Consider the following 27,611-nt stretch of genomic DNA (forward strand, 5'->3'; position numbering starts at 1 on the left):
TAACTCAAACTCAAAATTTTATTTATATAAATCACTCTAATTGGATTCGGATCCTATGTTTAGATCATAATCGAATCAGATCATATATCTTAAAATCTAAATTAACCCAAAAATCTCTACAGACCGAATTGGATTAGATTCAAATTCAAAAAATTCAGATCCGAAAAAAAAATAAATTCTATTTTTGAATCTGACCCAACTTCATAGATCTTTTAAATGAATTCGGATTGAAATCACGAATCAAACCGATCCATTTATAGTCTTATACATGACCCACACCATCAAGCTCATCAACGTCAATGTCTTAGATGGCAAAACGCTGCCATCACATGGATGGCATCTCGACCGTCAACCCCTGTACGCCACTCTACCGTCATCATTGCCGCAGCCTTTAAAGCACCGATAGCGTGCTACCATTTCATAGGACGAGGAGAACGCTGACCGAGATCGGATTTCCTCGCCTCCATGTGACCTCAAAGAAGAGGACGAGCTATCATGCACTTCAGGAGCCGATGATAGTCTGCCATGGAAAAAGCATCACAGAGATTTCCTACTCTCACTTATTAAGCATATCTTCTTCTTCTTCTTCTTCTTTTTTTTTTTTTTTTTTTTTTGAAAAACGAAAAGTTACAGTGATTGCCCAAAAGCTTTTAAAATTGCAAAAAATTTAGACAAAAAGGAAAAAGAAAGAATGAACTTCCAACTTTAAATTTTTATTTAAAAAAATTAAGACGGATACCAAATGCAGCCTAAATTATATTCATACTGAATCTCTCTTGGCAAAACCGCTGAAAGTGCAGGAGATATTTTCTTATCTGCATTCGTGCCTTTTGGAGAAAGCCACTAAATCAAATTCTTGTTCAAAGACAAAATTTTCCAGATTTGTCATGGATGAGCAAAACATTCCCCAATTTACCGCTACAGTCTTCAACGCCTCCAATTCCTCAGTCAACCGGATTTTGGCCACACAACACTCATTTTGGTGGCAATAAAAACCATTTGGGATGCACACAAATGTTACAAAACACATAGAACCCCACTATTCACTCTTTTGTACACCAACAATTCAACACTCTAGCCGTGACCACCCACAACCCCCCACACCCCCCCCCCCAAAAAAAAAGAAAAAAGGAAAAAGAAAACCCCACTCAGAAAAAACCCACATTTGTGACTATACAAATACACAATAATGAATAAACAACCATTATGGCACCAGCTCATTCAAACAAATCTTCGGGAAAAATACAATACATTGCACTCATCAATGGTTAGCATCAATTGGAGCACCAGACCTTGCCTGTGAAATCCGGTTTGCATAAATGGTAACAAGACGCAGCTGCGTGCTGCTTAGCCCCTCTAAGTATGGTAAGAATGCTTTCCCAAGCATGATATAGATATCCACGAGGCAGAACACCACAGTCTGCAAGAATTTCAACATAAAAGGAAAACGGGAACGAATCCCATTTAAATAGATCCAAGGATAAAACCTGCAGGTATAGATCAAAATGGTGCAATATTCATCATAGGTAGCAAATATGTGTCTAGGGCAGTCTACTCTGCAAGTGATCTGTCCACCCAAAATGTGTGGAGGACATAAAACCAATGCTCTAATACTAAAAATTTGATGCATGAGGCCAGGTTGGCCTAGCAAGTTCCTAGAAGCAACACTTGCAATGCGTCCTGCAATGCCTCACATTGCAGTGACAGGTCAACAAATCAGACTGGACTGAAAGAACAGAAAATGAGAGTTTTCCAAAAGAGTGGGGATGTTACCCATTGAGCAAGGTAAGTTTGGATGCTTTAACATGATTAAAAAGGATAAGTATGCCAGGTAAATAACATTTACAATGTTAAATAACTGGCATCAGAAAATGTAATAACCAATCAGGATGGCCAGACAAACAAGGGAAGAAACCAGGAACATTAAGGGACTGTTTAAATGCCAGATGGTCACATGGAAAGATCTGATCTGCGAACATCAAGCTAGCAAAGAGGGTTTAAGGATTGAGGGGTCATGGATTCCATCATCTCAAAATTTTACGGATTTGAAAATTAGCCTTTTCAATCAAATGTTATCCATGATTACTACGATCAGTAATTCATGATCTATTTAAATAGTCTTCCAGGAGACTACCTTTGCTGGAAACTACTGAAGAATTGGGGATCTCATTGCTTGATAACATGAGTATCCAAACAGAAACTAAATAACCCTCAACCGTTTTAGACACCATATGTATTCTACATATGGGTATGCAGGTTATGTCATCCTCGTAGAGAAGGCTGAAGAATCAAGACATGGCTTATATGAAAAGTACATAAAGTCCATGAGAGCAATGACCAAACTGTTTTTATTTCTCAACCGCAGTGAAAAAAATGACACTCAGAACCATTAATAAGATAATTTTCTAGAACAAAGAAAGCAACAAACTGATCACTGTTAATAGAAGAAAAAAGGGTAGCAAAGGCACTAAAAGTAGGATTCCAGTAAGAATCAAAAGGCAATATCAGGATAATATGGATCCCTTGAGGCAAAGACCAAGTAGTTACGATTTGTCCTATATGGTCTTGCATTTTTACTATTTGCTCATAAAAATCATCAATTGTCATGCTTCTTTTACTAGGAAGAACTACATAGGCATCTTTAAGTCTGAACGTTATTTAATATTCCAACATACATAAAAATTGACAACCTGGAGTTATTTTTTTTCTTCCTCTCTCTTTACAAGAAAAGCATCAACTCAAAGTTCCTTCACATGTCTAATCCCTTAAAAAGTCATTTTATGAATGATGCAAAAAAAAACATTTAAAAAAAAGGGGTAAAATCTATACCTTCCGAACATCCGGACTTTGATTTCCAAATGCATCGAAAAGTGCAGGCAGAAATGACGGCAATTGAGTCATTAATTCCTCCTGTGAAAGCCGACCAACAAGCTGAAAATTTGCAAAAGAAACTTCAGTGTCAGAATGTTAAGCGGCAATCTTAATTGTTTCTGCATTAGAATGTTAACTTTCCAAATGCCGATAATAGCCTCTATGCTGGAATTACTGTGGTTGCTGCTTCTGCTAGCACTTTTACCAATATCACAATCATAATCATTTCATCAATTACGATTGTTATTATTTTTGTCTTGTCACTATTGTTAATTATAAAGAGCAATTTTCAAGTCTCATTTAGAACAGCAACTGTATACAGTTTCACCTTATGCAGGCTCCAGTGACATAGTGTGATGCACTTATAAGAAATAGATGTAATTGGGTTAGTACAAACAGAGAGGAAGTGAACTTCAACTATCTTAAAAGGATTCCCCATCATTTCTCACTCTCTCCAAAATCTACTTGTCCACTTTTATTTTCTATTCTTTTGTTCTTTCTTAACAGATATAAGATCTATGTTCTCTTACTGGACCTCGAATCTCACCTTACTCTCCTCGGTCCTCACAAAGAAGAAAGATGAGCAAAAGCCTCAAACTATAATAAAATGTAACCAAAGATCCTTCCCTCACAAAAAATAATGTTGAGATGTGAATCAGACTTTTGAACTCCAAAAAACCCATCTTACTAATTCTAATTTTGTCCTCAACAAACAGATACTACATTCATTGTAATTCCCACTACCACAATATTCTTCCTCATAAAGGTTGGTTGACCGGATGTGTGAAAACTGAAACAAGGATTGAAATGGTGATTACAACTGCACTATTTCCCCTGAAAACTATGGTAGTTAAATGTTAGAATGATAACTATGGTAAGGCACAACATGAACATGTTTATCCGCAGGGGTGTCAGTGGAGATTGATAACCCACTAATCCAATCTGAATTTGACCTGAAGCATAGGGTATGGGTATTAAAAATAAACCCAATAAGCTATTGCGCTGGTTGGGGTTCCGACATTCGACCCAAACTCTTATAGGGTTGGTTAGGGTTTAAGTAGATCCATACCTGAAAACCCAGAACTAAACCTGATTATACACATACAAACATATGAATATACATACACAAATAAATAAACAAATAAATAAATATCCTATCATTTTTTTAATCATGAGAGAAAACAATCAAAGTAGAGAAGTAAAACTGTAATCCATCTTACTCCATCGAATTCCTATCCATGTCATTTGTTGTAGTCTTTCTATGATATATTTTTTGTGTTTTTAATATTATACTGAGTCTGATTATTGTAAGAAAATTTTCATTTAATGTCTTTGACTGCATGCATGCTTGGGTAACAAAAGTAATAGTTAAATAAAAAGAAGTCTTCTTTTAGATATAATTTTTATATTTTTCTTATAGTTTCATGTTTCACAGTTCAGGAGGTAACCTTTTATACATATTAAGTAATTTGAAAGGAAAAAAAAAGTCCAAAAATGTAACAAAAAAACTTGTTAAATACGCAATATCTACCCAAAAACTGACCTTTTGGGGTCCAATATAGGATATAGGTATAGAGTTTGTGCTTGGGTTTGGACCTAATAAATAAAATTCAGATTTGAGTATAGATACGGCCAAACCTGCCTTGAACCTACATCATTGACACATCCCTATTTATATGTAAACATAATTATATGACTTTTTATGGTTTCTATGATCAACTTTGGGCTACTTTTGCGCTTCATGTGCAAATAAAATTACACCATAATAGTTTACATGATAAATTTCTTGAGGCTTAGTAGCATACATGTTAGAGAAGAAGCAAGGGAGCTATTTAGGATGATTCATGATGCTAGATTACTACAAATTACCTTGGTTAAGCAGTTAATGCAAATAACGAGACTCTTTTCATCATCACTGACCAATAATGGCACAACAACCTGCAGAGTTTACCAAAGAGAAAGAGCATGATGAAAACGTTTAGCTCAGAAGTTTGTACATGATTAATCGAATTTAGTGAAAAAGTTATAGTGAGATTCACTTACTGTAAGACATCGAAATGGATCATACTGAGCTAACACAATATTCAAACATTGGTGTGCTTCATTTGAAACCTGGAAGACAAACGTAATCAATGGACTAACATACAGCAAAACTACAAATGTATAATGTCAAGGCCAGCTAGAGCAGAAGAGAGAAGTATAATACCTTTGCAACCATGTCTTTGGTCACATGAAGCAATTTTTCAACAACAATTTCGACAGAATCTTCCATCGCCTCTTTCTGAAAGTAATAGAACACATCAGTAAGCCAGAAGGAACAATCTCAAGACTTAAAACTACTTTGCTCCAACAATTGCAAGAAGAATTATTAGCTGAGTGTCCAAAACCTGATTTTTGAGCATTTCAGCTATCAAAGAAAGAGAGAGTTCCCTTGTGGATGAATCAGAATCATCCAAAACCTCAAGCACAGCTGTTAAAATTTGATTGAAATACTGCAGACACGATAACTGAAATTAGTGTCCAAACATCTGACATCCAGTTGTTTAAGCCTACTGGTAAAATAACATATATATGACAAATATCAAAACCAGGAAAACTATCAAACCTTTGATATGAAAACACATAATATTATAATATTAAAATTAGGAACATGTTCCAACAAGATATGCATGAGTGTTCATATGAACTATTCATCACGTATGCCTCGGGAAATGTTAAAAGGTTAATTTACCAAACATAGTACAGATTTGATATGTAGATGTGGTGGTGTTGAAGAATGACTTTGATATTTTTACATAAGGTAACTAAGCAACACATGGTTTATTGGTGAATCTACCATCTGGGATCTCCTAATAATTTGACAGCCTTGACTCAATCAAAACATTGCATTAATCAATGGTTAAACTAAGCTAAAACTAGTGCATCCTTGTTCTCCTTCTTTACAGTTACAGGCTAACTGCAGTCAAAACAAATTTCTTCAAATGCCTTCTCACAAAGTGTAAATATGTTCTACTACACCATATTGTCCTCTCTCGAGAATTTGTGCACTGCTTTGTTGGGTTCTCCTTTAATCCGGACTATAAACTATAACAAAAAAGCTTTATTCTTCATCACATTATACTCCATTTTTGACAAACTTCGATACTTAGTTCTAACATGGATAATGGTAATTCCAAGATTTTATGCCCCAACGGGACAGGGGGCATCCCGGCCGTCCTGTTCCTATGAGAAAACAAGATTGGGATAGGGTCGGGACTTCGAAATCCATCCATATAGGGAGAGAAAAAGAAAGAGAGGAGAAAGAAAGGAAGATGAAGAAAGGAAAAAAGTGAAAGAAAAAAAGAAAAATGAAGAAAAAAAAGGAAAGAGAGAATAAGAAAAAGGAAAAAAAAAGGAAAGAATAAGAAAATGAAACAAAAAGAAAAGAAAGAAGAAAAAGAGAAAAAAAGGTAGAAAAAGAAAAAAAAGGAAAGAAATGAAAGAAGAAGGGGAGAGAAAAGGAGGGGATAGCTACCAGGATGCATGACTGGGACAGCTATCGGGACAGGAAGGGATGGGACGAGACAGTGGGTCGTCCCCTTCTCTGGAGATACCGAGACACCTCTGTCCCATGGGATTTAAAACCTTGAGTAATTCATTACTGCATACCATGCATTCTTTATACTTCCAATCTATAAGTAGACATTCTCTTCAATTGTTCCTTACCCCAAATAACAACTCACAAAAAGTCCTTTGGGTTTGTTATACACTCATTGAACTTTAGGTTGGCTTAGCCCAAGCTAAGCCCTGATAATGAATTGAAAGGAGGCCCTATATTAGATGATGCTCACACCAAGGCTTGGCCCTTGAAAGGTAAGCCCAGTCTCATCTAAGCTTGAAATTTTCTCACCTCCTTTCTTGTATTCCACTGGAAATCCTATCCCATCCCAATCACTTTCACTCTTAACCTAACACCTAATTCCTGTCCAAATTTTCTGCCTTCTCTCCATCATCAATTTACCAAGTCTGATCTAAACCCAGTAACAAACACCACATTCTCAAGCCAGGAACATACAGTAAAATTCACAAAAAGGAGGAAGAAGATCAAAGGGATGGATGTGAGCATTCATTCAACCAAAATCTGATCCTGCAGCTGTCGTCCTAAGAAAATACATGATAACACATCTTCAACCTCTTTCAAGCATTCAGCATGGCATATAAAGAGAATATGCACTTAAATGAAACTGCTATTGATGGTTTGCCCCAAAGATGGAAAGAGAGAGAAAAAAAGGAGAGTGCAAAGATTACAGGGCACCACCTTGCTGCTACTACTTTCAGGAGAGCGTCTGTCAGAGAGATATGAAGGATGATACTATGATAGTAACTAATCTGAGCAGGTTTTTGAAAATTGATGCTAAGGTCATCTTCTACACAGGTTTGGTTTATTTGATGTTTAATGAAATCAACAAGACTTACTAGGCATAGACAAGCATTCGGTACTTTTTGAAAATATGAAAAAATAAAAGCAGGCTAAGACCAACTTTCATTCAGGATTAAGATCAAAAATCTTGAACCAAATCTTTTGCACACTAGGCGTAGACCAGTCCTCTCGATAACCTTTCATTGACCACAATGGTCCACTCAACTAATGCCTGATAGAAAAATAAGACTAGAAGGGAGTGCCAAAAATACTTGAGATCTTACAGTTCACAAGTGTATGAGTGAAAATTACCCGAACCAAACTGAATCACACCCTTCCCTGCGAAAAAAGCCAAAAGGGGAAAAGGAAAACAAAGGAGAGGAAGATCTCAAATACCCTCAAGTGACATCACTCGAATAATTGCTGTTAATCAAATCAAAACACTGTCCATTTGTGAATGCAACATTCAGCCACTGCTTGTCCTATGTATGTTGAACAACTTTTACTTTCAAACCCAACTGACCAGCAAGAGGCTTTAGGAAAGATAACAACTTGAATATCTTCTATATTACTAATTGAAACTTGAGGTTTCTTGAGAACATCCTCAACACAGCAATCCCAATTTGAGGACACCTCTCAACACAACAATACCAACCCACATAATTCTTTCCAAACAACAATGAGCTCCAATCAACTTCTAGGAAACTGAACCTCTAGCACTATAATCTCTTACATCTCACTCCTTCAGCCATAATAGTCTGAAAGCTTGAATCTAGTCCAAAAAAACCTACTACCTTCAGAGGGAAATAACTACTGGCATATAATCTTGAAAAACACTTCAAACTCCTTACTAAACTACAAACTAACAAATGAATTTGATGGAAGACATTAACAAATAACCCTGCCTCCAATTGCCTTGTCCTCAAGATTTTGGATGCATTTTGATATCCAATAGGTTTGATTGGAGATGATCAAGACAACGGAATACTTCACTTCCCCAGAAACATCTTCACTCTATGTCAATCCAGGTGCTTTATGTACTTGTGAGACTAAAAGCCAAGAATCATACCAGAATTTTCTTGTGGTAAGTCCTACTTTAAATTCCTTGCTAGCTCCCAACATCTGGGCCAGTTTCACTGTACATAACCTTATCGGCGGCACCTCACTAGACCATGAATGGAGCATCCAACAACATGTTCCAAACGGTATTTCTCCTGATGACGCCTTGCCACAGCAAAATCTAATTCTTTCTTCCACAATCATTTTTTTTTTAAAGTACTAAAATATCATAGGCTATCACATCTACCTCAGTATTTATGGCAATGATGATCCTGGAAGGAGTTTCTTTTGGACAACAATTTACCAAAGACTGTTGCAGCACAAAACGAAAATTCTACTTCACATATTTAGACAGGTTCACTAGATAAGATTGAACATTAGTATACAACAAATATCATCTTCTATTCAAGTGAGATAACAAGAGGAAAGTGAGATAACAAGATGAGGAAACAAGGTTCGCTGTCTCAACACTGTTCATGTATTTGTACCAATGAGATACAGCATGGTATGCCCGTACAGAGGTTAGTGTGGAATACATATGCCCCCTGTACTGAGTTTTGAATTGGTACCGGTGCAGTACAGTATGCTTGATACAGGGCAGAACGCACTAGTATGTTGAACCATGTGAGGAAAGTGATACGCACGAATGCCTGGAAAAGGTTGCGTGCAGATGAGCTCCACATCACATTGTGAAGCAGATTCACTTAGGAATTAATCCTAAACTATTTAAATCACTCTTACAAAATGTCTCACAACAGTGATTAAAGAAAAGGAGAGAAACTATCACCAGTGGAACCAGCTGGTTTCAGCTGAAACTAACCAAAACACTAAAATACACATTTAACATTGCAAAAGCATTAGCCACGACTTTTCTATTTCTGGCAGAATGTTTAAATTTCAGTTGAAACTAACAAACAGGTCAATTATTCTGTACAATGACAAAATCAGCTACAAACTCCAATTGAAGATTGGCAGAAGATAATTCTTCGAGCTTTTCCCTTCATGAATCCATGAACTGCACTGTGTGATCCTTTGTATAGCCACAGAAAATGGCACGATTCGCATGTATGGGTGTCATTTTTGTCATATTACTTGTAATATGACAATGGAGTTGTAATTAATCATAACTAAGTTTAGATATATGAGTGATACATGAGACTTTTGATCAACAAAATGCCCTTCATATCAATTGCATAATGCAAATGTGCAACAAGGACAGCACTTGATCAAGACATCGTTGGATGTGAGACTCATATGATGATTCCTTCTCTCTCCACTTGAACCCAGTTACTAATGAACTTTCATCAAATCATCAATCACATGTGAGCAGTGTTAGAAATATGCAGCTAACCTATTTAGCACGTTTAGATGGCATGAGGTTACAGACACATATAACATATGCTATTTCACAAAGACAAAACAACACAAAACAGAATTGGATGACCAAAATCTTAATGTGTGGCCATCAATTGAAGTATCTCCAACAAAGCAGTTAAGTTCTTCCTGGCTTTTTAATTAACTGCCAAAAAAAAACCAAAGGTTTATTCAATAAGAGAGTTGCATATAGAAATTTATTTCATTAAATGGGGTCCTATATACAAAACTGTGAGAGGTAATAATAAATGTGAAGCTTTTGTTAAACAACTATGATATCGGGGGTTTCATGCAAATCCAGTATTCTGTTACTGTCAGCCAAAATTAAATTTCAAACTTTTTAAACAACTCCTCCATAGAGCTGAAACTTGTAGGCCTTTATATCCCAAAACCAAAATCACTGGAGATTAAAAGTGTTGCAGCATCTAGGCTTTCCTGTTCAATAGTGGTAGACTTAATAATGTAAGAAACTTCAACCTACACATAATTAAGAAGCTTCAAGAACTGAAATAACCAGAAACTCTACCAACTTCTATCTATGATTTATACCTATATTTGGACAAAATTTTTCATATGACCGAAAATGCTTTTATCAAGGAGCACAAGCAGTTACAAATGAAGGCAAAAAATGTACCTTGGCCCAGATAGAACCATCATTAACCACCGAAGCGTCAATTAATTGTTGCAATGCCTCACATTTTATAAGACCTGAATTAGCATCAGTGGCGTTGCATATCTATGAAAAAAATTGTATATTATTAGGAAAATTCACATTTGCTACCTTACATATTTGATTTCCTTAAACAACATACTCAACTGAAGATTATCATCAATGAGACATTTTCTAAAGTATAAGATTAACTTAAATACTTACTTGATGAAGAAGCTGGGGAATACTAGGTCCATTAACTGTTTGAGGGCTGCTCTTAACAGAGTTAAGCTTCTCATCAATGATTTCGATGTTTTGAATGGCTTCACCACCATGAGGCAAACCAGCATCCTTGTGCCCATCAGAACTTATCAGTCTATCAATATCTAAACGTGGAGTTGTTATGGAACTCTCATGATCCATGCTACAATCTGTTTCTAGGTGTATCATCTTTGACCCAGTACTGTCTAATGTAGAGTCAGTATTGAGCTTTAATTCACCAATTTTGGGACCAAGAACCTCTATGTCAGAGCTAACTTCAATAGTTTGATAAGAATGTTTTTGAGTTTCATTAGATGCTGTCCGAGCAATGGAAGTATCATGTTGGGTTGATTCTTGCATAGAACTCCACTTTAGTGCTCCTTCACCATCAACTGAACCTGCTGAATGCCGACCAAAATGGTAGCCTTTCTTCAACATCACAACATAGCCTTCCTCAGAAGATGTTCCAATAATATCTGCCTGATCATAAAAAGATTTGGGACGTTGACGTTCTTTCTTATTCTGCAAGAAGTTCACTAGATCAACCTCTATACGAGGTGTATACTGCTTAAGTGCCCGCCTCAAAGAGTTCTGGTCTTCAACTGACAAACTGAGAACAAAATTCAACACCGCAGCTGAATCAAAATGGGAATAAACTGATATGATGCCAGATATAGAAGCTTCTTTCAGTTTTGTGTTTTTATCATTGACTAAAGGTGCTAATTTAGCAAGCCATAGCTTAAGAAAACCGCTATTACTATAACCATCAGAATTCATTGCACATTTGTTGAAGGATTTATTTGCAAATTGAATGACAGCCAATTTTGCCTTTGGAGACCTCTGTTCATCCAGGGAACGAAGAAGAGCAGGAAGCAGTGAATCAATACTGTATGTACTACCAACAATTTCCAAGGTTGTTGAACTTGGTTGCCTAACCAACTCTTTCGGGTCTATCAATCGAGAAAAGACATGTGGTAAGATTCTCTCGAGATAACTCTCAAAAGATTTTCTGCATGCTGGAATAATTTCCGCAAGTGTGGAAAGAGCTGCCTGTGCAACTTTGTGGTGAGGATCATCCAAGTATCGGAAGAACAATTTCATGACTTTCTCAAAACTCTGTGTAACTTCTTGAATACCTTTAGGCCCTTGCTGCAACAGAGTTCGGAGATAACTAAAAGCAGAAACCCTAGCTACCCAATCTGAACTTGGACTGAGACCCTCAGTGAGTGCATCGTTTAAAGATGCTGGACCATCCATATAATTAGACATTTCACTCACTAGGACTTGATTATCATCAAAACTGCTTCTACCACTTGAAGAAGCTCTTCCTGTCACCTGCTTTCTCAAAAGAGGCCTCTGAAAATTAGGAACATAATTACTTTGTGAATCCTTGTAATGTGTCTCAAGATACTGTCTATCTATATGCATATTAGGTAATCGCCTAGATGATCTGATATCAGCATTATCTTCAATAGTACTTCCCTCTTGCAGCCTTTCAGACGATCTTTTCATGTAAGGCAATGACAAGGCTGATAAGCAATCAGATGACAGATGACTGGCATAAGAAAATTTGGAAAGGTCCCTTGCAGCTTGAACCTGAGGGTTTGTGGGATTGATGAAGTTTGAACCACCATTCCTTGTGCCCCCTCTCAAAGTGTTACCTGTAGTTGAATCAGTCAACACTGGATTCTGTAAAGAGAGATGATTTGAAGCAGGAGCAACCATAGTAAATGGTGGATCATGAACAGATGGAGAGTCAACTCCTGCACTAGGAAAAATAGGTGGAAAAAAAAAATTAGTTCTTTTGGACATCCTCGGCAATTATTACAATGACATAACGAGCAATAATTTCAACAGATATTCATACTATAATCAGCAAATCAGCAATCCAGATGGTTACCTAGATCCAAGCTGGTTGAGTGTGAACTTGAGGAATTATGCTTCTCAGATATATTTGCACCTCTCAACAAACTTTCAATGGCCGAAACCTTTTGTTTGCTCGCATGAAGCATCCTTTCCAGGCTTCTATCAGAACTTTTACCAAGTGGCTTTGATTGTGATAGAAGAAGGCCGCCTGAAGAAAGAGGTGTCCCTGAAGCAGTGCTTGCACTTTTTTCCATTGCAACAATAGCAGAAGTACCATATCCAGGTATACTTGGAGTACTAGCATGAGAAGGAGCACGTGATAGCTGTATGCCTCTGTCTCTAAGTGAAGGAGAAGCATATCTTTTGTGCATACCTCCATCTTCATCATTTATTATCTGAAAAAAGTTACATCATAATAATTATCAAAATTCAGAAGAAACAATAGGAATTTCTTATACCTTAAAAAGATGGTGTACCCTTTGAATGACAGGATCGAAGGATGAATAAAGACGACGTGAACGCTCTGGCCAAGTTTTTGCGAACATCCGATAGCAACTTCGTGCAGTTGAACGCACCTACCCAGTTTCAATAAGCCATTTATCGCTTTTAGACATGACATAACCAAGTCATTTGTATAATAATATAACTTTATCAAATACAGAAAGCCTACAGTCCTGCTAATGTTAAATTATAAACTTCAATAATAACCATAGGCAAAAGGATGTTTCTGCTGATATTATGCAGAAAACTAATCCTCAGATAATAAAGGCTGATACAAGTGTCTATCTCAACTTAGACATGGTTATGTGGTTATAATTACTTCAACTTCGTTAACCTATTCCTAACATTTCTTCACATAGAATCTGGAGTATAAGAAATACTTTAGGTGGCAAGATATGATACAAATCATTGGAACAAATGATAAAATCTGAAGTTACCAAACATATCACTACTTACTAAATTAAACAAGACTTTTCAGCTTTGATTATTCAGTTCAAACTAATTAGTCCTTGACGCTCTCTCTCTCTCTCTCTCTCTCTCTTTCTCTCTCTCAAGGTTGTTTTTTTTAGGTTGTGCTTAACTGCTTTTTAGCATTTATGTCATCACATTCATATTCTACTTTTCTTCTCCACTTCCCCTCCAACATTTTTCCAATATTAAAACATCAACCTTATTAGTATTTTGTGATAAATTCCCTTAACTCCAAAATGCCATAACCATCTATCCATTTCCCCACTATTTGGGGTCGGCTCTTTAACTCTAAAATGCATAATGCAATATTTCATAAGCATTCTCCCCATTAGCTCCTCTAATATGACAAACATCTTACTGTGATATTTTTCACATGACAATCTTCGATAAGTATTTATTTGCTCTAACGGAAGCCCTGTTTTTATTTGTCATCCTGCTAAAGTGCATATAAATACTCTAATATTCTAACTCAAAAGCTATACTGATCTACAGGTATAAAATGCTCCGATAATTTCCTTCCATATACCATTTTATCACTCACCAGTTACCACCATTATCAACCATGGTTTTAAGTTTCAGCAGGAACTCCAAAACCAAAACTTTCTAACCAAGAACCAAACCTGGTTTCAAAGCTTTGGCCAAAAATAACTCATTAAGCCAAATATGTTGTATGGATGAGTTCCTTTCTCATTTTGTTTTTATTAATTCATTTCATCAGACTTTGTGAAGCATTTTTTTCAATATTAAACTCAGATTTTTTGTACTTTGAGCAACTTTCAAAGCATCATGGTGTCAGATACCACATTTTTTTTTTTTTGGCATATGTTTGACTATCCTAGATCTCAAATCTCATACACATTCCAATAGATATTTTTCAGATTGAGGGTTGAAGTCCAATATCTCTATTGGTAATTATTGGTATAGTACTATACTGTACTGATGCACGGTATGGTTCTTCATTTTAACATAGCAGACAAAAGGTGATGTACCATGCATCAGCAGGGACCAGCATCGAGAGGCATAGTGATACTGGTAGCTTACCAATAGGGTATGGCTGGTAAGTGGTACGCACCAATACCTAAATCCTTGTTTAAGATTGTCATCAAAAGAATAAAAATGATTTTATTTTATTTTATTTTATAAATTACACCTCTTATTTGTTTCCACATGAAACAATTGAAACCACAAATATAAGTCCCAAAACATACAAAATGCTCTAAAATTAAGTCCAACCTTACCACACATCACTATGGACCAGTATTGAAAGGCATAGTGATACTGGTAGCTTACCACCAGGGTATGGCCAGCACTAAGTGGTACGCACCAATACCTAAATCCTTGACTTGTTTAAGATTGTCATCAAAAAATAAAATGATTTGATTTTATAAATTACACTTTTTATTCATTTCCACATGAAACATACAAATGCTCTAAAACTAAGTCATACCTATTTTATTTTCTTGTTTTTTACTCTCTTTTTTAACTTTTATATTTGAATTTATTTAACTGTCAAAATGGGAGATGAAGCTGTTCAAACTGAAAATCAAGCTATGTTTGAACCTCATTCCAACGTGTGAATTTACATCGTTCCAACCTGTGAATTAACACTATGCTGTCCATAAGCAACATGTATTACAGGACCTTTATGTGGATACCAAGAATCATATATTTGATACTCAACAAAGAGGGCCTAAAGACTGAAGCTGAGTAACAAGGTTCACTGTGCTGGTGCCCAAGGTTTTAAATCCCGTGGGATGAGACTATCCCAATTTTCTCATAGAACGGGATGCACCACTATCCCGCGCAGTCCCACCACATCCTGACACTTGGTATAGAGGCTATCACAAGATGTCCCGATTGGGATGCTAGCATGCTCGTGGGACGGCCCTATCCCAACACATGAAATGGTACCCTATCCCGGTTCCAAGGATCCAAAGATACAGAGATCCCAAAGGGATGTCCCGCAGAACACCGGGACAAGGTCGGGACAAGGCCATCCCGCTAATGTTTCAGCGTCCCAATCAGAACGCCTTGAGACATCCTCTATCCCAAGTGTTGGGACAAATGAGACAGCAACGCGTCCTGCTCCATGAAAAAATCGGGACAGCCCCGTCCCACGAGATTTAAAACCTTGCCTGAATCCTTGCCGGTGCTAATACTGAAGCCCGGACTAGTCGGCCAGCGATATGATTTGGTAACCCCCATGCAATTCCATGTCAGGCTCGAACCGACACAGAGAGAGTGGAGGGAGAACGGGAAAGAAAGAGATAGAAGGGGGAGAGAGAGGACCTCTGAAGGCTGCTGGAGGGCAGCCGTGCTCACTGTGCCACTGTCGAGATCAGTGGAAGCCGGAGAGGGCGGCGAGAGGGGAGGGAGAGGAGGCCACCATCCCACACGAAGGCTGGTGAAGGCCAGAGGGGTTACGTCCTCCTTCTGATCAGAATAGAGGCTTCAAATCCTGTTTCATATTTTTTGGGAAGATTTATTAGGTGAAGTCAGCAATCAGTTGCCAACTTCCCTGTTTTTTTTTATGGGGGATTTTTGGTTGAAATCAGCACGATAAATCCCTCCAACGGCCTCCTCTTCCTCTCATTCCCTACCTTTGCCCTCCTACGGCTTCTACCAAGCTCGGCAGCGGTGTAGCTCGACTACCCTCCATAGGCCCTTACCTCGCCTTCCCTCCCCCCAGCTCTCTCACTCCTGTCTTTCCTTCTCCCTCTCTCCCACCTCGCCGATTTCTCGTTTCGAATGCCAGAACTGTCCCAATCAGCTATTGATGCTGTTTAGCATGCCCCAAAGCAAGCGATTTGGGGGGTTCGATGAACCTATCCAGTAAAGGTCCATTTACACTATACCCTTGCCAATCCAATCTAGTCTGAAGCACTTTACAATCCTTCAAATGACCATGCATGCCTTTAAGATTCAAGAACACTTTCCTTTGGCTCAACAATCACCAACTTAACTCCCATACACAAGCCTTGTGAAAGCCAATAAACATATGTTCAACAAGTTCACTCAATTTTCCAACCAACTGCCTCCATGGAAGGAAAAAATGAAATGTGAAATAAAAAATTAGATATAAAAAGAAATATTATAATATAAATGAAAAAAGAATAGGAGAAAAAGAAAAAGCAAAAGCGTATAAGGGCTATGTTACATGGATTCGGTTATGAGTGTTTGGTTGGCTATATGTCCATATGCCAATCCTTTAAATCTTCCAAAAGAGTCTTTTTGTGGACCCATAGCCAGGTGACTTGGACACAATCATTTCTAACTGGAGGGTTCTGGTGCTTTTGAGTAAAACAAAGAGTCCAGATAGCATACAAGAGGACCCCATAAATAAAAACACATCCTTACCCAAAAGGAAAACAAAAAAGAAACAACAGTTATAATAGCAAGCAGAAACCAGAGAAATGGTAACGGGTCCTCTAATTTAAATTCTTGATACACTTGATCAGTTTTGACAATGACCGAAAGGAAGATTATCTTTTCAATTCGAAAAAATTAATTAAAGAATTTCTTTTTCCATTCACTACTTAATTTAACATTGCAAAGAAAATAAGATTTTTTTTTTGTGCTGCTAGACATGTGTTGATGTTATTTCGGAAGAATATTAACACCTTATGTATATCTTTGTTCATGATTTCTTTAAGCAAATTTTAGCAAAAGATCAATTACAATAGCACGCACCTCACTCATTGCATCTGCCACACAGCACTTTATAAGATCTTCATAAAGATCAGCTGAACGTTGTATTTCCAGAAAATCAGCCCAATACTCTAGTATCAGAAGTGCATATTCACAACACCTGATATAGTGGATAAGAATAATTGAATAATGGCTGGAGCAAAATTATCGACTATTAAATAGGATATAGTCCTACCTAGCACGAAGAACTGCACTCCGATCATTCTTCGCAGCATCAGCTATCCGAGGAAGAACACGAGCAACCTTGCAGTTACGCAACATCTGGAAAAATCACATATTAGTAAAAGACAGACAACATATCTCATGATTAGTGAATGTCTCCTTTTAAGGGAAGCAAAAGTTCTATCGTCTCATACAGTTTTTATGCAGTTGTCTGCAGACTCCGCGATCACAAGAACAGTTATCACCACAAGCTTAAAAAGCACCTGAAAAGTAACTCAAAAGTTAATAATTATTCAGGAGATTAAGATCATACTCTCAGAGATAAGAGCAATTTACCGGAATGAACATCTCAGCACAAGCCTCAAAGTCCCCCAAAAGTTCTTTTGATAATAAGCATAGCAAATGGCAGGCCTAAGGATAGGAAGCTGATTTATCAAATAGCAAAGACTGAAATTCCATGTTATCTTCTCAATGCAGTACATTGTTAGAAAATATTCAAATAACTAGTGTAACGAACAAGGAGATAGGCACACAATTTGGTTTTAAAATAAGAAATATATTACCACCAATACATGTAAATGTCAATTTAGTTTATGATCACGAGGGATAAACATAACAAAACAATTATGATCAAGGTTTTAAATACTGTGGGACAGAGGTGTTCCAATATCTCTATAAAACAGGACACCCCACTTCCCATCCTGTCCTGATAGCAGTCTTGGTCGTGCATCCCAATAGATATCTTCTTTCCTTTTTTTCTTTCTTTTTCTTTACCTTCCTTTCTTTCCTTCCCTTTCCTTTCTTTTTCTTCTTCTTTTTCTCTCCTTTCTTCCTTCTTCCCTTCCTTTTTTTTCTTCTCCTTTCCTTTCTTTCTTTCATTTTTCTTCTTATTCTTTCCTTTCACTTTTATCCTTTCTTCATCTTCCTTTCTTTTTTCCTTTCTTCTTCTTTCCCCGCATGGATGCGTTTTAGAGTCCTAACCCCATCCTGATCCCATTTGCTCATAGGAATGGGACAATATGGCCGAGATGCCTTCCATCCCATTAGGACGTAAAACCTTGATCATGACACCCATGTTCATCATTAAAATGTTCATGAAACCACAAAATGATGTGAGATAATATCAAATCTATTGGTATAGATGAATGGTTAAACATATAAACATATAAAGGGCCACACATATGGTCTTAGTATACAAAAGTCCATGAAATGCACTGCAAAATTATTTTAATTCAGAAGGGAAAGGTTTCCTCTAAAATTCAAAACAAGAAAACACACACACACACACACACACACACACAAAAGATTCCCTTAGATGCCATGTACGAAATTCACTCTATGCAGCTTACGAACAGAATATCTTCAACATTTGGTTATTAAATACAGGTACATAATTTGTATTGGTTGTCACAAAGGCCTCAGGAAACTGTGTGTAGATTTCAGGATATAGATATATAACCTGAACTAGAACATATATCCTCAACCACAATGACATAACTTACAAAACTTAGTAAGTTCAACATATCATACCTAGCTACTTCAGTACATGGCAAATCTATAACAGAGCCAACTTAAATGCCCTACGATAAAAGCTTAAGAAAAGACCTTTGTCATAAACATAAAACATCAACTATGACCACATACCACATCTACCACAACCTTCATTTATTGCATAAAATAGACTAGAAGAGAATGCACATAAGATTTCACATTCAAAAGTATCAGACTGGAAAACTGGGATTGGCTGTTATCTTAGACCAAACATGAATACCATTTGGATAAAGCTAGTTCATCACTTCATTGGCATATGCTATTTATAATATATTATTCTAAAATGAAATAAAGAGATGTGTTTCATAATATATTAGAATCAGCTTTAAGGAACCCATTTTGCCAGCTGTCAAAAGCCATCACCACACAGCATGGTGACAATCTATCCACCATAACAAAATTAGAATTGAGAGCACACCTGTTTTACTATGCTAGAACGTCGATCTGATAGCTGAGTGCTTAAAGGAGTAACTAACTGCTTTAAGAGCATAGGAAATGACGGATAATCCGCAGCACCTGATAGAAATTCAATCAGACTTGGACCAAAAAAATCATAGAAGTAACAAAGTAATGTGACCATAAATCAAAAAAATATATATATATATATATATATGTGTGTGTGTGTGTGTGTGTGTGTGTGTGTGTGTGTGTGTGTGTGTGTAACTGTTAAGTAGTGAATCACTACATAGAAAATGCATTATCCAGTAAGGATGAACTAGGACACCAAATGCAACACTCACAAGTCACTGCAGCAATACAAATATGAGATTCCTGAGAAGGAAACAAGGGGGTTACCACTTTGCAAAATCATACATATTCTGAAAAGATGAAAAAGGAAATATTCACAGGTTGGTTAGCTTAAGTTTCAGCTACTCCCATTAGCATAAAGTGCAAGGAGAACAAAATATTGATCCAAAGTTGAGGAATACAAGATTGAAAAATAGTTTTAAGAAGAGCAGAGGTGAGGAATTGAGGATGCATATAGTCCAATTAAAACGAACAACACACATGAATGTTCTACATGGATCAGCCCAAAAGTATGAAACTGGTCCATGAGGTGATAGTTTTCAAGAAATGGCGCAGCCACAAGTTTTCCGAATGAAGCCAGGTATATTCCACAAGGATTGCAATCATCTACTAACAGGATTTTATGTTCCCATTAAATCAAAATGCTTTGCCTGGAAGTTTTGGCTCAAATTAATCCAAAATCAACTCCAGTTTCAAAATTGTCAGGAAAGCTGAAACCAACCACAGACTTGCCTGGAAGTTTGTTGTTTGCTGGAACAACAAACAAGTCTCATGACAACCCTCACAAAACAGGAATAGCTTACTGGAAATTTCTACCCATAGAGATCCACAAAATCCAAGAACATCCCTTCACCCCAACTGCAATTATTTCAGCATAGCACACAATTAGATATCCTACCAATATCCATGAAAAGAAGGAAATGCTATGCACGTGGAAATAGAGGACAAGACAATGGAGCAATGACATTGTCAAATGTTCTGATACTCAATTATCACAGAATTGCTATGTAACAACACTTAGATACCATGGATTCAATCAAAATCTAGAAAAGGTTTTCTTTTCCCAAAAAGGCTTTCTTTTCCCAAGTACTGCCGGAGTTAGGTCCAGAGGAGTGACAAATAAGAGATCACAACATAAATGACCACCTCTCCTAGTAAATTGAATACAGGATATAAAGTCATCCTTGCATATGCATGGAAGTGAAGGGAAAGATCTACATGGTAAAACTTCGATCCAGAATTCAAGTGCATATGCTAGTATAACCAAATAATAGACAACCTTGAAAAAAATATGACACATAAACAGTAATAGCCCAATCCACACAAGGGAGTAATATTGAACCCCTGGTGTATAAACACTCCTAGCAAAGTGAGTTCAAGCTAAACAATTCCAGGCTCCTCCAAAATTTGCCGAGCAAGAAAGATCATTTCTTCTAACCATCAAAACAACAACACCCTCTATATATGATCCCTCAAGCTGATTATCCAAATCAGATAAAGATTTATTATATAACAATATCTATGATACAACCAGACTTTAAAACATCAAGGTTTCAACTGGAAAAAAAAAATGTGCTGGGGAGGTCTTAGGTATTTAAACAAGATCAAGCATCACAGTTAATAAACTTCTAGCTAGCCTTCTTGGGTGAGATCATGAGTGATGCATGATGTTTTTGTTTCTGAATGGGCTGTTCCCTCATGAGGATATCAGGGCATAAATGGGGGGAGTGTTTGAGGACCTGTGTGGGTGTGCATGTAGTTTTACATCGGTTGTGCACTAGAGAGGTCCCAGGTATTTAAACAAGGCCAGATACCCCAATTAATGACCTTCTAGCTAGCCCTTCTAGGTGAGGTCTTAGGTCATCACAGAACTATATCTTTGTTTTTTTTAACCTCAATTAAGCTCGAGAAAAGATATCAGACACTTGCTAATTGCTATATGGATGGTATAGATCCTGACATGAAACAAATTCTTCTCAATCATTATTAATGCTCTGGAGGTTCAGCTAAAACTTCAAAACTGAAACAGAACTTTGCTTTTGGCTGAAGGAGATCAAAATTATGGTTGGTAATTAGTGAAACTATTTTTTTTCACATCCTAATTTATCATATAAGGCTATTTATGCAAAATTTTCATCATTTCTTCAATTTGTCTAGATATGAAGAAGCATTCTCTAAAATTTGAAATATTGCAATATTAAACTATAATGAGAAGGAAAAACCATTTTTAGCATCACTTTTGCTATCCTAGAGCTCAAATGTCATATATATTTACATTGCCATTAAACAACAAAATGTGAAACTATGTTCTAAGCATGATGTTTTTATATTTTATCAATCAAAAATAAATGTCCTTTGAGAAACCACTCGCTAATAAATCTGGAGATTCCAACCAACACAAATATAAGTTAAAATGATGTGGTTTAATTTTTTTCTTTTTTACTTCAACACTTTTCTGATTTTTTTTTTTTTGAAAAAAAAAAAAAGATACAGAACTGAGGTTTCAATATTTGAATTATGAAAAGAAGCAGTTAAGCATACAGGAGCATATACTAATTAGTGCAACAGCCCAAAGAGTGGTGGAAAACTTGGTTAAGAAAACAATTGATATAGTGCATAAAATCTTAGATCAATTGATCCAGCACTGCATGCATAAATGGAAAATTTGCCCCTATAAGGTCCTTTCCTCATACATCACTTGAAGTATCTTGGCAGCAATGGCTTTTTAATGCAAGGGAAAGAACATCAACAATAAATGTAATTAAACAAATGAAATCATCTCAAGGCAGCTAGGAGATGCTAATGACTATTCCTATACACAAGAAGAAACACATCAACAAAATGATAAATAAGATTCTGATGCTTGAATTTAAAAAACAGAAATGTTCTGATGAAGTAAAACCTCCAAAGACCAGGCCTTCAACTCTTTGCATGGCAGCTATTCGAAGTGACCAGTCTTTTTCTGGTACTAGAGTGGATGCAATCTTCTCAATTTCCTTGATCAATTCCTTTTCAGAGTACACTTTAATTGGGTCTACTGGCTTTTCAGTAACATCAATTTCTGAAATTAATCAGTAAGAAAACAGAATATCATCCAGAGGCATAAAATTACAGAAAATTATTTGGAAAAAGAGTAGCACCATAAATGTGTGGATTTACAAAGTGTGTGCCTGCACAATAAAATTCGAATGCATAGTATAATCTTCAACAAGATATTCTAGTTGGAAGAATTCATATGAGCCAAATCAAATGTTTATTAAGCCTGAATAACTAGTTTATTTTCAATTATTGAGAATAATTACCACTTTGGTCAATGAATGTCTGTAGATGCGAATGCCGAAAAAAGATCAAAACAAACAATTAAAAGTTCCTTCCATTCAAGGATAAGAAACAGCATGCAAATTGTCAGAAACATATTAAAAAAAAAAGCTTACAGCATTTGTACGGGCTATGATTTATCAAACAAAAGTCCAACTACATCTTTAGTAACAACTATTTAGAAGATCACACAAAAGTTCAGCAACTCAAACTACTGCCCCCAATTCCTCCCTCCCAATGAAAAAAACACATACACAAACAAAAAACAAGCTATTTCCCCTTGTTGTTTCAATTTGTAACTGCTCTGTCTGCCTAATTTTCAATCCTAAAAAAAAAAAGTAGGCGTTTCAGTTGCAGTTAGAACGTATATTGACATAAATTTTGGGAGTTGCCTTCAATATACACTGCTTAAGTTTCAAGATATATTTAGAATACCTAAAATGTACACACTGTATCTGGAAAACACAAAACATGATTTGTTAGAAAGCAGAATTAAACTTTGCAACTAGGATAACAATTTGATGAACAACAAATTCAAAAAGTTCCACCGACATGAGCATGCGTGTGGGTGTGTGCTACCCTAATATTAGGAATGCAGGCAAAGATTTTCTTCTCTCAGAATATGGTACATGGAAACATATTCAAAAATGCTAAAACTAAAATAGTACAGATAGGAATCCAAAAAGATTCTGTTTTCAAAGTAAATTATCTTTGCCCATATATTTTCCACGATATGAATTTCAATACTAAGTTAAATGATTAAGAATAGCACTCCGGGCATTGCCTCATTCTCAAACCTCCAACTTTTGCAAAGCAGAAGACATAGCAGGGACAGTGTCAAACTCAGTTAATTACTTAACTGAGTGGATCCTTCAATAGCACATGCAAATGGTTTGTTTTAATATTTCCACAACACGAATTTACAAGGAAAAAGAAGACCAACCTCCTGAGAACAAGGATTCCCTTGGAATGCTCTTGGTCTTTGGACTGCTCCTTTTCTGATTAGAAGTGAATGATTTCAGTTCTGTAGAGATAAAATGAGTTCCAACTCCATTGGACGGACGAACCTTTGATTCTAATTTTTCTAACCTGGAATTCATCTCTTTCATCTGCAGTATAAAAGTGATATCAAATCATGAACTTTATAATCAATCAACCTGTCAAAAGCATTGGAAAAAACTCTCAAAAGCTTAGCCATTAAATGAGCTACAAGCTTAAAAGCAATTATAGAGTCACTGCATTAGGTACACCAAAGTCTTGGATGATTACCATGGATGAAGGAAGATGGTAACGCTGCAATTCTTCATGAAATTGAGGTCCAACATATATATACATCTCCTACAATGAGAGAAGCAATAAGTTGTCTAGTTAACATGTTTGAATCATCTAATTTGAAATACCATGTGTTTTATTGCTAACAGCCCATCATTTCCAGCAAATTGCTTTTCTATCAAAATGTTTGTCCATCATGTCCTACAAGCATGTTGACCAATACACCTCTTTCTTTTCTTCCCTTGTCTTTGGCCAGCATGTAAATACGAATGCAAATCTAATATTTACTGGTTCCAAAATTCAAAATTCCCATAAAGAAGGAGGTCTCCAAACTTCCATTGGACTTGGAAAATGCCTAAATGATGAGAAGGGAAAGCAAGGTTTTCCAAAAGAAGATTATGTTCATAGCACAAACTTTAAGCCAACCAACCAATTTAGAAAACAATTTCTAAGCTATATACCTCATTCCAATGATAAAAGTTCTTATTAGTACGGACAAGCCTTTGATTCCTCAAAACAACATGAGTTAACATCATGTAATGGATTAAACAGAGTTCTTGCATCAAGAGTTCCATAAGCCCCCTATTGGTTAGTTGCCAAACTTCCATTGGACTTGGAAAATGCCTAAATGATGAGAAGGGAAAGCAAGGTTTTCCAAAAGAAGATTATGTTCATAGCACAAACTTTAAGCCAACCAACCAATTTAGAAAACAATTTCTAAGCTATATACCTCATTCCAATGATAAAAGTTCTTATTAGTACGGACAAGCCTTTGATTCCTCAAAACAACATGAGTTAACATCATGTAATGGATTAAACAGAGTTCTTGCATCAAGAGTTCCATAAGCCCCCTATTGGTTAGTTGCCAAACTTCCATTGGACTTGGAAAATGCCTAAATGATGAGAAGGCAAAGCAAGGTTTTCCAAAAGAAGATTATGTTTATAGCACAAACTTTAAGCCAACCAACCAATTTAGAAAACAATTTCTAAGCTATATACATCATTCCAATGATAAAAGTTCTTATTAGTATGGACAAGCCTTTAATTCCTCAAAACAACATGATTTAACATCATGTAATGGATTAAACAGAGTTCTTGCATCAAGAGTTTCATAAGCCCCCTATTGGTTAGTCATGGAGACATGGAGTATCAAGATTTGATAATAATGGACACAACAATCATTTCATTCGTAAAAATAACATTGATCATGATGAAATCATGGATTGAATAAGGTCCTGTTCCAAATGTATTACGAAGTCAGAAAGATAGTAGCAATGCAACCAAGGAAAAGTTAGCTTTCAGCATGTTAATTATTTTTGTTATTTAGACCATGGATTTTATGTCCAGCAAACATGATTTCCTTGTCTTTGCTTTTTACACATTAATCATCCACAACAGCACCATGCAAGTTCTAAGCTACCCAGCATGCTGCATGTGAAGCTGGAGTAACCTATACTTACACAAATTTCTTTATGAAGTTTACGAGCACAAAAAAGGTGTTAGAATTCCACAACCATACCCATCAAGGTTCCCAATTATTAAAGGTCAGATTTATAGGATCATCATTCACCGAGCATCCCTATTTAGAGCTATATCTCTGATGTCACCACAGTTTGATCATGATCAAGTGCATTTTGGATTGTCTCATGTCTTTTAATTATTGCTTATTCCCACAACATCTCGATTTTCTTACATACAGAACCCTCTCCATATCCTTTCTCACAAGGCAATAGGACAAATGCACAGAAATTATATAGTAAATGACAAGTGAAAACAAGACATAAAAGCAAGTTCACCCATACAAACCTCAATACACAAGGTCGCAGCTTCCCTAATGCTATTGTTAGGGTCATTCAGCAATTGCAAAACCTGTATAGCAAAAACAAGTCAACCGCATATGTTTATGTACATAAATTACAAAAATAAAAGACATACAAGAAATGGTAACAACTACACATACTGGAGGAAGTATAACTCGCTGAAGAGTGGGCTCAGTAGTAGCAAAAAGACTAACTGCTGTTGTAACTGTGCGCGCAAACTCTTCCCGAACTCTCCAACTTTTGTGCATCCAAGCATAACTCCCAGCTCTTTCAACAATGATCGTGGGTGATGAAACCTGATTAGGATGAACCTTAATAGCTTAACCACATCATAATCCTCTTTCCAGAAGTTATGTAAAAGGATCCCACAATTTAGAGTTCGTAAGCAAGAAATAAACCAAGAATATTCATTCCTTTATGAACACAAACGCAATTACTCAACCTCAATTTATAAGAATAATAGTCAGATATATAGACATACAACTTTGTCCTTATATAAAAAGCTCAGAGTTGGGGCAAAAAATACACGTACAAATGAACTGTTTCAAAATGTATTAATGTTGACGTATGGTGAAGACGTAAGGGAGGGAAATGTGAGCAAGAAATCTGGTTTACAAATAGAAAATGTTGAGTTTAACATTCCAAACTACCCACAATTTCATCAATAACCACTATAAGTTTGTAAAAGCATTGAAGAAAAACAGATTCGGAAGTCTTGATGTTTCGAACATCAACTGAGCCCCATCAAAGGCATAGCACTTCATGAGACATTGAACAAAAGTTCCCCCAACCAAAATAGGGAAGAATAAAAAAAAAAAAAAGCTTAAAGCCACCACCTTTTTGTTACCCGCAGAAATTTTGAAAAAAGCAACCAAAGAAGCTCTGCACTTCTTCTAGGAAGAAGAATGAGACACAGATCCATCGTCCTAACTGACATCCATCTAGGAAAAGGTTTTCCATTCCCATTGAAAGAAAAAAAAAAGCCCCCACTTTCTGAGATTTAGGCAGAACATTGACAGATCCATGAAGCATTCAATTCACACTCAAAACCCCAAATTTCAAAAGGCCATCATGGCATTCTTATGCACTCCCCAAATCTTCCTCTTTTTCTCATTCAAACCACACAAGTTCTCCTGACAAGACTAATAATTTGTACAAAATCTCAAAGGCTGGAAACTAGAACATTAAAAATTAAGAAACGCAAAAAGGAGATATAGATATATATATATATATATATATATATATATATATATATAATATATATATATATATATATATATATATATATATATATATATATATATTGTTTAGGAAAAATCCTGAATCCCTAACCTCCATGAGGGTGATCAGAAGCTGTCGGCGGCATCCCGGACGGGTTGCTTCCCATCACCTAGCCTCTCGACGACGGCGGGCACGAGACCATTAAAATGGAGCTTGAAGTGCTCCCCGGAGAGCACAGCAGCGGAGGACAGCGCCTGGAGCGCGCCCTGGGACACCCGGAAATTGTTGTCCTTGAGGAGATCCATGCAGCAATCGACGAGGGCCGTGACCTCAGTCGACGACAGACTCTTCGTAGACGCCTCCAGTAGCTGGTGAAGCCGCTCCACTCCGGCCATCCGCTCCTTTGTGTCCTTTGCCCGCGCCATTTCCATGGCCTCCTCCATCTCGCCCCCGGGGAGAAGAACCTCGAAAGATTCCCCCTAGGGTTAGTGCTTCGGATCTGGACAATGTCCTTGGCGATCGGATCTGGCGGAAAAAATTTAGGGAAAAATCACAAGAAATCGAGCCATCGCGTGAGAGA

General features: G+C 36.6%; 1 protein-coding gene across 1 annotated transcript; it reads right to left on the minus strand.

The window, feature by feature from the left end:
- Window positions 1-940: 940 nt before the first annotated feature.
- Window positions 941-27,611, minus strand: LOC140852450 (CLIP-associated protein-like). Its single transcript, XM_073245480.1, is given in 22 exon segments — window positions 941-1,420; window positions 2,830-2,931; window positions 4,741-4,809; window positions 4,915-4,983; window positions 5,078-5,152; window positions 5,259-5,363; window positions 10,338-10,439; window positions 10,578-12,376; window positions 12,514-12,874; window positions 12,956-13,054; window positions 17,142-17,259; window positions 17,335-17,420; window positions 17,516-17,584; window positions 17,658-17,732; window positions 19,291-19,388; window positions 22,303-22,461; window positions 23,662-23,827; window positions 23,988-24,056; window positions 25,797-25,859; window positions 25,951-26,106; window positions 27,143-27,171; window positions 27,174-27,611. Coding segments are annotated over 22 exon segments (4,329 nt in total). The 5' UTR covers window positions 27,475-27,611; the 3' UTR covers window positions 941-1,261.

The sequence above is a fragment of the Elaeis guineensis genome, chromosome 11 (genome assembly GCF_000442705.2).
Source record: "Elaeis guineensis isolate ETL-2024a chromosome 11, EG11, whole genome shotgun sequence".
In the NCBI taxonomy this organism is placed as follows: Eukaryota; Viridiplantae; Streptophyta; class Magnoliopsida; order Arecales; family Arecaceae; genus Elaeis; species Elaeis guineensis.